Raw genomic sequence first — 14,622 nt, 5'->3', positions numbered from 1 at the left:
GTTCACTTAAAAGTGCAGATAAAATAATGTATAATCTATAGAACCATATTTACTCCAGAAAAGAAGGACCATGACTCTGGGCCTTACTGATTTTATTTTTGGAATATTTTTTTTAGGGTTGCCTGGTGCCCATTCGAGTCATTATCCCAAAAGGATCGATCCTTGACCCCTCTCCGGACGCTGCCGTTGTGGGGGGCAATGTGCTGACATCACAGAGGATTGTCGATGTCATATTTAAGGCCTTCCAAGTTTGTGCGGCTTCACAGGTGAGATGCAGACCCTGGACTCTGGTGCACCAACTCCAGAACCCACTACAACCATTTTTTTCTTGTTTGTGTTGTTTTTTTCCTCATTTTTTCCAAGAGCCACCACGTTTTATTTTTCCCTTGACATAGCTGTATAAGGGCTCGTAGTTTGAGAAGAGTTTTAGTTCTGAATTTCACCATTCACTTCACTATATAATGAACTGAAAAAATTCCACGTGGGATGACATGATTAAAAAACGCAATTCCACCATTGTTTTTTGGGTTTAATGTTAACGGCATTTATTATCGGATATGAATTACCTAGACTCCTAATTCTCCAGGTCAGTACGATTACAGTGATACCAAATTTGTTATGATTTATTTTACTAAACTTTAAAAAATTCTGAATTTCATGAAAAAAAAATTTGTTTTGTGGTGCGATCTTCTTAGACCCGTAACTTTACTTTCCATCGATGAATTGGAGTATGAGGTCTTGTTCTGATAACATTTTACAGTACATAAAACTTTTTATTGCTTTTTTTTTCAGTGGGAATTGATATAATTAGGGGATGAATATACAGTGGCTTTCAAAAGTATTCACCACAGTCACCCCCTCCCCCCACGCTTGTCATTTCTCGTGTTTTGCTACCTCACAACCTGGAATTTCGCTATTTTTTTTTTTTTTTGAGGGTTTGCATCAGTTCATATAAAGAACATGCCGACAATTGTGAACATTTGGTTTTCTTTCCTTTTGTGAAGCAAACAACAAATGGGACAAAGTAACTGAAAACTTCAGTGTGCATAACTATTCACCCCCGTACTTTGAAGACCCTCCTTACAGCTGCAAGTCGCTTTGAATAAGTCTCTATGGGCTTTCCACATCTTGCCACTGGAAATTTTGTCCATTCCTCAAGTCAAAACCGCTTCTTCAGTTAGATGGTTTCCTCGGGGTGAATAACAGTCTTCAAGTCTGACCACAGATTCTCCAGTGGATTAAGGTCTGAGCTTTGTCTAGGCCACTCAAAAACATTTACACTTTTCCCCTAAACCACTGGAGTGTTGCTTTAGCAGTAATATTTGGGGTCATTGTCTTGTTGGAAGGTGAATCTCCGTCCCAGTCTCAAATCACTGACCGACTGAAACAGGTTTTGCTCAAGAATATTATTGTATTTCACACCATCCATCTTCCCCTCGACTTGGACCATTTTCTCTGTGTCTGCTGCAAAAAACATCCCCATAGTATGATGCTGCCACCACCATGTTTCCAAGAACACCATCCCCACAGTGAGTAATTAGATGTATTGGTTTGACATCAGACATAGCATTTACCTTGGTGGCCAAAAAGTTCAATTTTGGTCTCATCTGAACTCAGCACCTTCCTCCATACATTTGTTGAGTTTCCTTCGAGTCTTTTGGCAAACTCAAAGGATCTTCACAAATTTTGTTTGTAAGTAAAGGTTTTTTGTGCCCACTCTTCCATAAAGGTCACCCGAATGGGGTGTACAGCTTATTGTGGTCATATGGACAGATACCCCACTCTCTGCTTGGGAACTCAGCAGCTCATTCAGGGTTACCTTTTGTCTCTTTGCTGCCATTCTGATTAATGCACTTCTTGCATAGGATGAGAGTTTTGGTGGGCAACCCTCTCTTGACAGGTTTGGTGTGGTACCATGTTCTTTCCATTTAATGATAATGGATTTGATGGTGTTTGATTTCATTTGTTGTTTGGAATGTTTGGAGATCTGCTTGGTCTTCATAGTGTTTGGAGATCTCCTTGGTCTTCATGGTGTTGTGTAGAGATCTCGTTGGTCTTCGTGGTGTTGTGTAGAGATCTCCTTGGTCTTCATGGTGTTGTGTGGAGATCTCCTTGGTCCTCATGGTGGTGTTTGGAGGTTTCCTTGATCTTCATGGTGTTGTTTGGAGATCTCCTTGGTCCTCATGGTGTTGTGTGGAGATCTCCTTGGTCTTCATGGTGGTGTTTGGAGATCTCCTTGGTCTTCATAGTGTTTGGTTAGTAGAACCTCTTGCTTAATGGTGTTGCAGCCTCTGTGGCCTTTCGCAAGGTCCTGTATATGCTTTACCTTTTCTGAAAGTATTCGGCCCCCTTGAACTTTTCAACCTTTTCCCATATATCATGCTTCAAACATAAAGATTCCAAATGTAAACTGTTATGTCTGCTAATGAAAGGTGTAATGAAGGCAATCCAGAGACACAGTGTGCCTAGCGATCCGAGCGCACACAGTGATCTGACAAATACCCAAAAACAAAAGAACGAGCTCTGAGACGTGGAAACTCTGTAGACTGCACACCTGATCCTATCCTAAACACAACTAAAAGCGGCTGTGGATTGCGCCTAGCAACTACCTATGCAACTTGGCACAGCCTAAGAAACTAGCTAACCTGAAGATAGAAAAATAGGCCTGACTTGCCCCCAGAGAAATACCCCAAAGGAAAAGGCAGCCCCCCACATATAATGACTGTGAGTAAGATGAAAAGACAAAACGTAGGGATGAAATAGATTCAGCAAAGTGGGGCCCGATAATCTTAGACAGAGCGAGGATAGTAAAGCGAACTTTGCAGTCTACAAAAAACCCTAAAGCAAAACCACGCAAAGGGGGCAAAAAAAACCCCACCGTGCCGAACTAACGGCACGGCGGTACACCCTTTGCGTCTCAGAGCTTCCAGCAAAACCAAAGACAAGCTGGACAGAAAAAAAGCAACAAAAAAGCAAAAAGCACTTAGCTATACAGAGCAGCAGGTCACAGGAACAATCAGGAGAAGCTCAGATCCAACACTGAAACATTGACAAGGAGCAAGGATAGCAGCATCAGGCGGAGTTAAGTAATGAAGCAGTTAACGAGCTCACCAGAACACCTGAGGGAGGAAGCTCAGAAGCTGCAGTACCACTTGTGACCACAGGAGTGAATTCAGCCACAGAATTCACAACAGTAAACAACAAGTGAAACACAATTGTGAAGTTGAACAAAATGTATTGGTTATTTAAAATTTTTGTGGAAATTCAAATAATGTAAAGTGGGGCGTGCAATATTATGCGGCCCCTTTAACTTAATACTTTGTTACGCCACCTTTTGCTGCGATTACAAGTCGCTTGGGGTATGTCTAAATCAGTTTTTGTACATCGAGAGACTGAAATTCTTGCCCATTCTTCCTTGGCAAACAGCTCGAGCTTAGTGAGATTTGATGGAGATCGTTTGTGAAAAGCAGTTTTCAGCTCCTTCCACAGATTCTCGATTGGATTGAGGTCTGGACTTTGACTTGTCCATTCTAACACCTGGATACGTTTATTTGTGAACCATTCCATTGTAGATTTTGCTTTATGTTTGGGATCATTGTCTTGTTGGAAGACAAATCTCCGTCCCAGTCTCAGGTCTTTTGCAGACTCCAACAGGTTTTCTTCAAGAATGGTCCTGTATTTGGCTCCATCCATCTTCCCATAAATTTTAACCATCTTCCATGTCCCTGCTGAAGAAAAGCAGGCCCAAACCGTGACGCTGCCACCACCATGTTTAACAGTGAGGATGGTGTGTTCAGGCTGATGAGCTGTATTGCCTTTATGCCAAACTGAACTTTTTGGCAACAATGCCAAATGATATATTTTGGTTTCATCTGACCAGAGCACCTTCTTCCACATGTTTGGTGTCTCCCAGGTGGCTTGTTGCAAACTTTAAACGACACTTTTCATGGATATCTTTGAGAAATGGCTTTCTTCTTGCCACTCTTCCATAAAGGCCAGATTTGTGCAGTGTATGACTGATTGTTGTCCTATGGACAGACTGTCCCACCTCAGCTGTAGATCTCTGCAGTTCATCCAGAGTGATCATGGGCCTCTTGGCTGCATCTCTGATCAGTCTTCTCCTTGTTTGAGATGAAAGTTTAGAGGGACGGCCGGGTCTTGGTAGATTTGCAGTGGTATGATACTCCTTCCATTTCAATATGATCGCTTGCACAGTGCTCCTTGGGATGTTTAAAGTTTTGGAAATCATTTTGTATCCAAATCCGGCTTTAAACTTCTCCACAACAGTATCACGGACCTGCCTGTTGTGTTCCTTGGTCTTCATGATTCTCTCTGTGCTTCACACAGAACCCTGAGACTATCACAGAGCAGGTGCATTTATACGGAGACTTGATTACACACAGGTGGATTATATTTATCATCATTAGGCATTTAGGACGACATTGGATCATTCAGAGATCCACAATGAACTTCTGGAGAGAGTTTGCTGCACTGAAAGTAAAAGGGCTGAGTAATATTGCACGCCCCACTTTTCAGTTTTTGAATTTCCACAAAAAATTAAAATAACCAATAATTTCGTTCAACTTCACAATTGTGTTCCACTTGTTGTTGATTCTTCACCAAAAATTTACATTTGGTATCTTTATGTTTGAAGCATGATATGTGGGAAAAGGTTGAAAAGTTCCAGGGGGCCGAATACTTTCGCAAGGCACTGTATACTGACAGACCTGTGACACTTAGGACGTTCCCATGTGTACAATCTATCTAAGCATGTGGCTTATGAAGGGAATTGCTTGCACCAGAAACTTATAAGAACTTCACAGAAAAGGGGTGAATACATATGCACATGCCAATTTTTAGTTATTTGTCTCTTATATTAAATTTATGCCTATTTGTTTTTTTTAATTCAGCAACTTAGATTATTTAGTGCTGAGGCATCACACATAAATCGGATTACAAAAATATTTAAACACGGGATGTAATGTAACAAAATAGGTACAATGCCAAGGGGGTGAATACTTTCACAAGCCACTGTAATTGGAAATATTTACCAACATATTTTCACCTCTCCATCCAAATTCCCCATGATGTATGAAGAAGCAGCACATCTCTGCGGTGCCATCATCATAATGGAGTCCTTTTCTTCAGGGATGTATGAACAACATCACATTTGGGAACCAGAACATTGGATACTATGAGACGGTGGCCGGCGGTGCCGGGGCCGGTCCACATTGGGACGGGAGAAGTGGAATTCATAGTCACATGACCAATACGCGAATTACAGACCCGGAGATTCTGGAGAAACGGTACGAGGAGTAATGTATATGGAGGCCAGATAGTGATATTGGGAGTCAGATCAGAGTGGTTTTCTTGGATTGTGATTATTATTTTGTAATTTGTGCTTCACTTGTTAGTCTTTGTAGGGGACTTGACCCTCAGATCCCTTGATACTGTAGTATTGCAGTATATAGAGCAAGTGATGGTCTCCTATGAAGCCCAGTCATAGGTGTACCAAGATGGCACATGGGTTAACATGGCAGCTGGGGTCTACTGAAAACATCAGCCCCCCAAAATGCATCACTGGGGGCCGATAGGGTCTGGTGTGTGTAAAACAACCCGACAAAAAATAGAATCGGAGCATATAACTCATTAACAACCAAAAAAGACAAAAAATGCCCCTAAAATATAACTTAATTAATAATAGGTAAAATGACCTAAGAGAGTCAGGAGACAAGTATTACTTAACCATATAACTTAATACTAAAAAGGATAGAGGTATCTAGGTGAGGGGGGTGTTCTCTCCCTAACTCACCCTACCTTACCGCGGAGGTTGGCACCCTAAAGTCGACATGGCGCCCCCACTCGACGATGGCTCTCCCTTGAGACCCTAATGGAGACTACTTAAAGAAAACACCACCACCAACACCACAAATATTTTAAAATGCTAATGTGCTAAAGTGGCACCTGCAAGGTATATTCCATGTTCGTCGTATACCAGTAAATCTATCAGGATTCTTGGATATGAATCCTGCTTCCTAGTAACTGGGGGTGCGAGCTGTGAGTAGAGATATAGATGGATTATCTACTCTATATTAAACAAGTGCAGGTTAATATATCTTATCGTATCTTAGATATTTAAAGTTTGCAGAGAGTCTTCAAGAGAAAATGTACACTCTATAGAATGATATTGTTGTAATCACCTGCGCAACATGTGGTATTCCACACCCAAAATAAATATATCAATCTAAACAAAAAGGGGAAATGTCTCATTCTGAGATATTGATAGAGTATATTCAGACTCCCCAATTTTCATAGAAAACAATCACCACAATAATAAGAGATTACTCGCACATGTTCGGTAAATGGTGACAGTACAGACCCAGTTACATAGCACATTGCAGGATTTTAGATAATCAAAAAGTTTAAGACATGGTCAGAGAAAAAACAGTACTAGTGGTACTCATCATTTAGCTGCCCGTCCCAACGCGTTTCCCCCCGGGAGATGGACCGGGGTTCGTCAGGGGACCAAAAAGGGGGGCTTGTTTCCTGAGCCGGTGACCGCTACAGTGAGCTACACCCGGCCCTGACCGCTCACTGTGAAGGGTTACCTGTCACTCCTCACCCTGCTTAAATAATGTCTGCCGCCATTTTCGGCGCGCCTTCCTACCGGATATGGCGTGCTCCCTCTGCCGCTCACAATATTGGCACGAAAAGGAGGGTTCCTACCATAGGGAGGCCATTCCGTGTAACACGCTGTAATGGAAAATCTTAAAGCGCTTAATACCTCATCTTGCACACGCGCTTTAAAATGTGTGCAATATAATACCATTAACGCTTGCCAGAGGCCATGCTTAACAAGACAAGCGTCATAAACTAATGAGTCAATATTGAATGGAAAAGCAGATCAAAATAAAACCTTTTTAAACAGGATTAGAGGAATTTTAGCAACCCTTCAATGGCGGTCATGTAAAAGATATTTTCTTAACCACCACTTGGTGGGATGTATTCCCAAATTCCCCTCTGTCACGTATAGAAGAGGTAAATCTATACGAGAACACGTGGTCCATAGTCACCTGGATTCTCAAAAAGCAGGAGGTACCTGGCTAGAACGCAGGAATGTGGGTACTTTTAAATGCAGAGGATGCAAGAACTGTAAACTGATCAATCAATCTAATACATTTTGCAGTGTCGCCACAGGACGAATTTTTAAAAACAGAGATTTTGCCAGTTGCAGAACTATGGGAGTAGTATATCTCTGCCCATGTAGTTGCCCGTTAAATTATGTCGGGAAAACAAAAAGACAGCTGAGAATCAGAATAGGCAAACATGTGGGAGATGTCAAACATAAACGTGACACCCCGCTAGCACGTCATGTGGTCGAAAAACACGGGGGTGATCTTGATTCATTCTCGTTCCAGGTTATAGAGACTGTCCCCATGCCTGTTAGGATGGGTGACTGGGACAAAAAGATACTCCAGCGAGAGACAAGGTGGATTTACCTTCTAGATTCAATGTCTCCTTCAGGTCTGAATGAGCAGCTCAACTTCACTAGTTTTATTTAAATATTAAGTATTCACAAGGTTAAAAGTGTCAGTAAACTGTGAATGTATAGGTCTAGGACCACATAAATAGTTTCCGCTTCATAAGCGAAACAATATCATATGGACCACTTATAGTTGACCCCACCTGCCTAGTGGTGGTTAAGAAAATATCTTTTACATGACCGCCATTGAAGGGTTGCTAAACTTCCTCTAATCCTGTTTAAAAATGTTTTATTTTGATCTGCTTTTCCATTCAATATTGACTCATTAGTTTATGACGCTTGTCTTGTTAAGCATGGCCTCTGGCAAGCGTTAATGGTATTATATTGCACACATATTAAAGCGCGTGTGCAAGATGAGGTATTAAGCGCTTTAAGATTTTCCATTACAGCGTGTTACACGGAATGGCCTCCCTATGGTAGGAACCCTCCTTTTCGTGCCAATATTGTGAGCGGCAGAGGGAGCACGCCATATCCGGTAGGAAGGCGCGCCGAAAATGGCGGCAGACATAGCGCCTGCGCAAGGTGGAGCGCATAGCGTTCCATTTCAGCGTGTTACACCGAATGGCCTCCCTATGGTAGGAACGTTCCTTTCTGTGCCGATGTTGAGAGCGGTAGAGGGAGCACGCCATATCCGGTAGGAAGACGCGCCGAAAATGGCGGCAGACATTATTTAAGCAGGGTGAGGAGTGACAGGTAACCCTTCACAGTGAGCGGTCAGGGCCGGGTGTAGCTCACTGTAGCGGTCACCGGCTCAGGAAACAAGCCCCCCTTTTTGGTCCCCTGACGAACCCCGGTCCATCTCCCGGGGGGAAACGCGTTGGGACGGGCAGCTAAATGATGAGTACCACTAGTACTGTTTTTTCTCTGACCATGTCTTAAACTTTTTGATTATTTAAAATCCTGCAATGTGCTATGTAACTGGGTCTGTACTGTCACCATTTACCGAACATGTGCGAGTAATCTCTTATTATTGTGGTGATTGTTTTCTATGAAAATTGGGGAGTCTGAATATACTCTATCAATATCTCAGAATGAGACATTTCCCCTTTTTGTTTAGATTGATATATTTATTTTGGGTGTGGAATACCACATGTTGCGCAGGTGATTACAACAATATCATTCTATAGAGTGTACATTTTCTCTTGAAGACTCTCTGCAAACTTTAAATATCTAAGATACGATAAGATATATTAACCTGCACTTGTTTAATATAGAGTAGATAATCCATCTATATCTCTACTCACAGCTCGCACCCCCAGTTACTAGGAAGCAGGATTCATATCCAAGAATCCTGATAGATTTACTGGTATACGACTAACATGGAATATACCTTGCAGGTGCCACTTTAGCACATTAGCATTTTAAAATATTTGTGGTGTTGGTGGTGGTGTTTTCTTTAAGTAGTCTCCATTAGGGTCTCAAGGGAGAGCCATCGTCGAGTGGGGGCGCCATGTCGACTTTAGGGTGCCAACCTCCGCGGTAAGGTAGGGTGAGTTAGGGAGAGAACACCCCCCTCACCTAGATACCTCTATCCTTTTTAGTATTAAGTTATATGGTTAAGTAATACTTGTCTCCTGACTCTCTTAGGTCATTTTACCTATTATTAATTAAAAGTTATATTTTAGGGGCATTTTTTGTCTGGTGTGTGTAAGCATAAGAGCGATCAGTGATTGACAGAGTCAATTAAATAGTTAACAGCAGCTTCATCTGACTATAGCGGCTCCTGAGCCTCACACCGTACATGTGGACCCAATGACGATGTAATATATATGTCTAAGGTCCACTTCCGTCTGTCTGTCGGTCATGGAAATCCCACATCGCTGATTGGTCGCGCCCAGCCGGCCACTACCAATCAGCGACAGGCACAGTACGGCCGTGAATTGGCCCCTCCCTACTCCCCTCCAGTCAGTGCCCCCTCCATACTCCCCTCCAGTCAGCGCCCATATAGCATTTTAGCACTCCGTTAACGCTGCCATTAACCCTGTAAGTGTGACCAACTTTTTACTATTGATGCTGCCTATGCAGCATCAATAGTAAAAACATATAATGTTAAAAATAATAATAAAAAAAATCATTATATTCTCACCTTCCGGCTTCCATGGCAGCCTTTCCCGCTCCTCGCAACCCTCCGGGCCCAAGAATGCATTGCGGCAATGACCCATGATGACGTAGCGGTCTCGCAAGACCGCTACATCATCACGGGTTATTGCCGCAAGGCATTACTGGGAACGGAGCATCCCTAAAAGCCTGGGCTGGATCCAGGGGCCGCCAGAAGGTGAGTATATAACTATTTTTTTATTTTAATAATTTTTTTTAACAGCTATATGCTGCCCACATTGCTTTATACTACGTGGGCTGTGTTATATACTATGTCGCTGTACTCTACACTACGTGGGCTGTGCTATATACTACCTGGCTGTGCTATATACTGCGTGGGCTGTGCTATATACTACGTGACTGCAATATACTACGTGGCTGTGCAATATACGAGGTGGGCTGTGTTATATACTACGTGGGCTGTGCTATATATTGCGTGGGCTGTGTTATATACTACTTGGCTGCTATATACTACGTGGCTGTGTTATATACTACCTAGCTGTGCTATATACTACGTGGGCTGTGTTATATGCTTTGTGAGCTGTGAGACTCTTTTGCCCGGGGCCCTCAAAAACCTGCCGCTGGCCCTGGCTTCACTGATTGTTCGCAGCCGGCTGTGACCAATCAGCGACAGGCGCAGTCCGGCCGCGAATTGGCGCGGGATTTGAACCACGCTTCGCTAATTGGTTGCGCCCAGCCGGCTGAATCCTGTGTATTCATTGCATTATTCTGAAATCTTCATAAACAAACTACACACATATTCTAGAATACCCGATGCGTTAGAATTGGGCCAGCATCTAGTTGTTAATATTTGCCAAGGGGTTAAATACCAAGCAATTTTTTTTTTTTGAGACATAAAATTAAAAGTTATCTGTAGACGTAGCTATAGGGTCGCATTCATTTTGCAGGACGGGTTGTATTTCTCAAAGGCATCATTTTGAGCTAATAAGACTTTATACTTTTTCCTCTACGAGAGTAAATAATTAGTAAAGCAAATATAAAAATACTTATGTGTTTTGTTGTTTTTTTTAAATTAAATCTGTGTGGGGAAAAAATAACTCAACTGCATATAAATATGTAGGAATACAGTGAAAAAGTTTTTTTTTTTTTTACAATTTAGTACTTTTCCACACTAAACCCATCATTTTTGAATAGCTACGTCACGAACGCCAGAACAAAAAACATAAATGTATCAAGGAATGTTAGCACACCATTAAAAATTGTTATTGGGAAAACTTGGGGGAATTTATTAATTTTTTTTATATTCCTTTGGAGGATACTTTCCTTCTACATTGCTTTGCAACACATGACAATCTGGGAAGAAGTCCACTTGGATTAATGTCAAACCGACATTATTACTAATTTCATGCAGGAGAATCTACTATAATCCAGCAGAGATGGGGCTAGATGTTTCCTTCAGTTTGTTCCTGTGCCTCTTTCTTTAGGTACCCAGTGGTCCTGAAGCGTTTCCAGCTACGTCCGGGCTCCGGTGGTCAGGGAAAGTTCTGTGGTGGTGACGGTGTGATTCGGGAGCTGCTGTTTAGAGAATGCGTCATCTTATCGGTTCTCACAGAACGAAGAGTGTTCCGACCGTACGGAATCCAAGGTGACACGATAGATCTTCCTCGTGATACCGCCTAATGTCACTGTGCCTAATAGCAGAGCTATGGAGTCAGTACATACATGGTAGACACCAGTCAATCAACTGGAGTGAGGTGGGGCGCAGCTGACCTTCATTGGACCAGACATGTCTCAACCTGTGGGCCCTGGACGGCTTTCAAACTACAGTCAACATCGAAATCACAACATAAAGAAGGAAAAGTCATAGAATTATAAAAAATCACTAGATCAAGAGACATGTTAATTATATGCAAAGTATGACAAAATTGGAAACCACATTTTCAAAACATTTAAAAGTTTTTCAGTATCGGATATGTTTTTGTGCAGATACACAGGCACTTAGCACACCAACTCTTCTATCACTGAGGTTATTTATGGTTGCTTGTCTGAAGAAAGTTCTGGCAGCTCCTGTATAATCACCGACCTATGACATCCCTAATGTGCTCGATGATAGACAAGTCCAGAGATGATAGTCAAGTCCTTTAGGCCACCTGGGGCTCGTCGCTGAGGAGGAGAGGCCTCAATTCCAGCCTCCCTTGCCATGTTCTTCTGCCGCACAATGCCTTTTGAGCAGGGTGACTTGAGATCTATGGATGCCTGTAGATGGACATCTGGCTTGAAGCTCAATGCCTTCTGATGGTTTGTGTAGACACTGTTTTTGATGTCCTATGCTCTGTATGTGGCATCTAATTTTATTTGCAGTACAACATGGATCACTCACTACATGTCTTTTCTGCTAAACTGACAAGACCATTTGGCCAATGCCATGAAGGTGCTTTCACGAGGGAATGTCACACTGGTTCTAATCTCGGAATTATGGTGTGGGGTAACAAGACTCTTCTAGTCTCCCTTCCGGGTACATTAACAGCTCTACTTTACATTGATATCGTCATGTAACCAGTAGTGCGGCCATTTATTTGGAGTCCCATGAGCTGTTTTTAAACATGATAAAATGAGATTTCATGTTGCCTGTGCTACTATGAGACGCCTACATGGCCTAAACGTGGACCGCTGCATCATTTACGGACTTTTCTCCCATCGAGCACAGCTGGACATTATTGGTCAGTAAATACACAGGAGTTGCCACCAGCAGATCTTCAGGATTTGCTCAAGAGCATTCAGTGCAACAAAATATTCGTCAGATTACCATTAATAATTTTAGTGATAGTAACTGAGGCTGGAAGTTCCGGAATATCTGCACATGGCTCGTACTCCATATTGGAATAACAAGATGTTTTGAAAATTGTGTTTCCATTTTTTCATCATTTACAGATCAGTAACATGTCCATCAATCCTGTGATCTTAATAATTTCACAACTTTTCCTTCTTGGTGTTGAAGTTTCAATGTTGAGGACTATATGGCATTTCAGAGAAAGAAATACCTGGAAGAGAAATGGCCAGAGTCAAACTCTGATTCACACTGTCTGTGGTTTGGACAGCATGAATCTAATGACAGCCATTCAGAGTATATCCTGTGAAACTGACCTAAAGAGCTGATAGGTGCTGGTCTCGCCTCTGGTGCCCTCAACTTTTAGGAAAAAAGTGATTTATTGAACCCTGTTACAAATTGCTGGCCGACTCAGAATCAGCAAATAAGAGGTCATTGGACTTTTGTTTTGTAAGGTGTGGGCTCTTGTGGATGTCACAGATCTATCAGCCGCCTGCAATTGCTTTTAACAACGAATCAATCACTTTAATTCTAGGTGGATCTCCTGGTGCTCCTGGGATCAACATCTTGCTACGAAGTGAAGGCAAAAACATTAACTTGGGTGGGAAAACATCTGTTTCATTAGAACCTGGGGTAAGAGAATGAAGGATTCATCTTACACATTATTATTGTCCCAAATGTATGAGCTTCTTAAGGCCTCCTTGGTTGTCCTCTTTTCTGCTTGGTTGTCTTGGTCATGGGTAAAGGGATTGCAGATGTTAGAGAGGCCGGGTACCTAGAGGCAAGGCCAGCTCCCGGTAGAGGTGGACCCTGCATTGCTTTCTACTTCTTCCCGAAACTATATATTTTTTTTAATATTTAGGGCAGCAGTGATGTTATGAGTGCTTGCGGCCCTAAATTACCATGCAGTACACACCATCTGTATTTTCCATTTTGGGGTCCTTTCTGATCTCGATTACACTTCAGGTGTACAATCATGTCAGACAAAGAAGTCTCCAGCATCATCATGGTTGTCATGTCCATGCTATCAGCACCCCACAATCATATTGCTGGGGATGATGGGTGACAAACTGGGTACCTTCTATTAGTTCCAACATCTTAATTTCTGATGCCCCAATTGATGACATCTAAAGGTTTAGCTGATGCGACACTGCCGGCATCCACGCTATATGGAGCTAACCCAGTCATACATGGGCGCTACAGGCTCTACCCAATTGATTTAAAGGCCTCACTGCTGCATAACACATGGTCGGCACGGGACCTGTTGCAGATCTTCAGGACTCACCTTTGGTCTTGACTTTCTAGATTAGGTGGCTTTACATTGCCATGACTCAAGATTAGAAAGGATACCCCTCATATCATGTATCAGCTTTGGGGTCTTTACTTGGCATAACATACATACCAGCAAATCTGCCAGATGCTTTTCTTCTACATCACAACCCCAGGGACATTGGCCTGTTATGGTTGAAATATAGATTGTATGTTTAATTTTTTTTCTCACCCAGGACATATTCACTCTTCATACCCCTGGAGGAGGAGGGTACGGTGATCACAAGGGCGGTGATAATACCCAAGTGCCTATAAAGAGTCAAAGTCGCAGTTTTGCAGAGCGAGGAAGTGTCTACGATTATCGGATGGCTCAGGAGACCGTGTGAATCGCTCCAGGAGCCTGAGATCCACGACTGGGCAATGGATGCAGTCGTAGCGCTTTTGAGACAATCCACTCTCACTGTCCTAGAAGATTATATGATAGAATTTTACTAATAAAAAATAAAAAGAAATAACACTTTTCATAAATTTGTTTACATTTTATTTTTTAGTTTCTTGATATGATTTAAAAAATTGAACACAAAAACTCTGAGTAAATGGAGAACAAGGACCAATAGGTTTTATGGTTCAGTAACGTTTATTTAAAACGTAGATCTTGGTTAACCGGTAAACGGTGGCGGCAAAGACCAACATGAAGCCACATCCAGCGTCCATCTTGACAAGCACGGGCATACAATATCTTTCCTTTATAACTTCAAAATGAAACCCAATACAATTTATGTGAAAAAGCTTAGCTTACATTAACGACAAAGGTGGCGCTCCTAGTGCAGATCAGCTGGTAAAGTGCTGTTACCGGTGAGTAATACACTCGCCTGTTACCATTGTGCAAAATTCAGGCACAACTCTAAATGAAGAATCGGTTCAA

At 42.2% G+C, this 14,622-nt stretch overlaps 1 protein-coding gene across 2 annotated transcripts in view; it reads left to right on the top strand.

Annotated features, from left to right (window-relative positions):
- The window catches only part of LOC138643171 (5-oxoprolinase-like), a 49,063-nt gene extending 34,841 nt beyond the window's left edge, over window positions 1-14,222 (top strand). For both annotated transcript variants that reach the window (XM_069732001.1, XM_069732000.1), the window contains 5 exons: window positions 117-266; window positions 5,149-5,306; window positions 11,086-11,246; window positions 12,964-13,061; window positions 13,934-14,222. In XM_069732001.1, the coding sequence (XP_069588102.1) occupies window positions 117-266; window positions 5,149-5,306; window positions 11,086-11,246; window positions 12,964-13,061; window positions 13,934-14,083 (717 nt within the window). In that variant the 3' untranslated portion in view covers window positions 14,084-14,222. The remainder of the gene's footprint in view (window positions 1-116; window positions 267-5,148; window positions 5,307-11,085; window positions 11,247-12,963; window positions 13,062-13,933) is intronic.
- The last annotated feature ends 400 nt before the right edge of the window (window positions 14,223-14,622 follow it).

This window comes from Ranitomeya imitator, chromosome 6 (assembly GCF_032444005.1).
Source record: "Ranitomeya imitator isolate aRanImi1 chromosome 6, aRanImi1.pri, whole genome shotgun sequence".
NCBI lineage: Eukaryota > Metazoa > Chordata > Amphibia > Anura > Dendrobatidae > Ranitomeya > Ranitomeya imitator.
The sequence above is the reverse complement of the archived record's forward strand: the minus strand, read 5'-3'. Positions and strand labels throughout refer to the sequence as shown.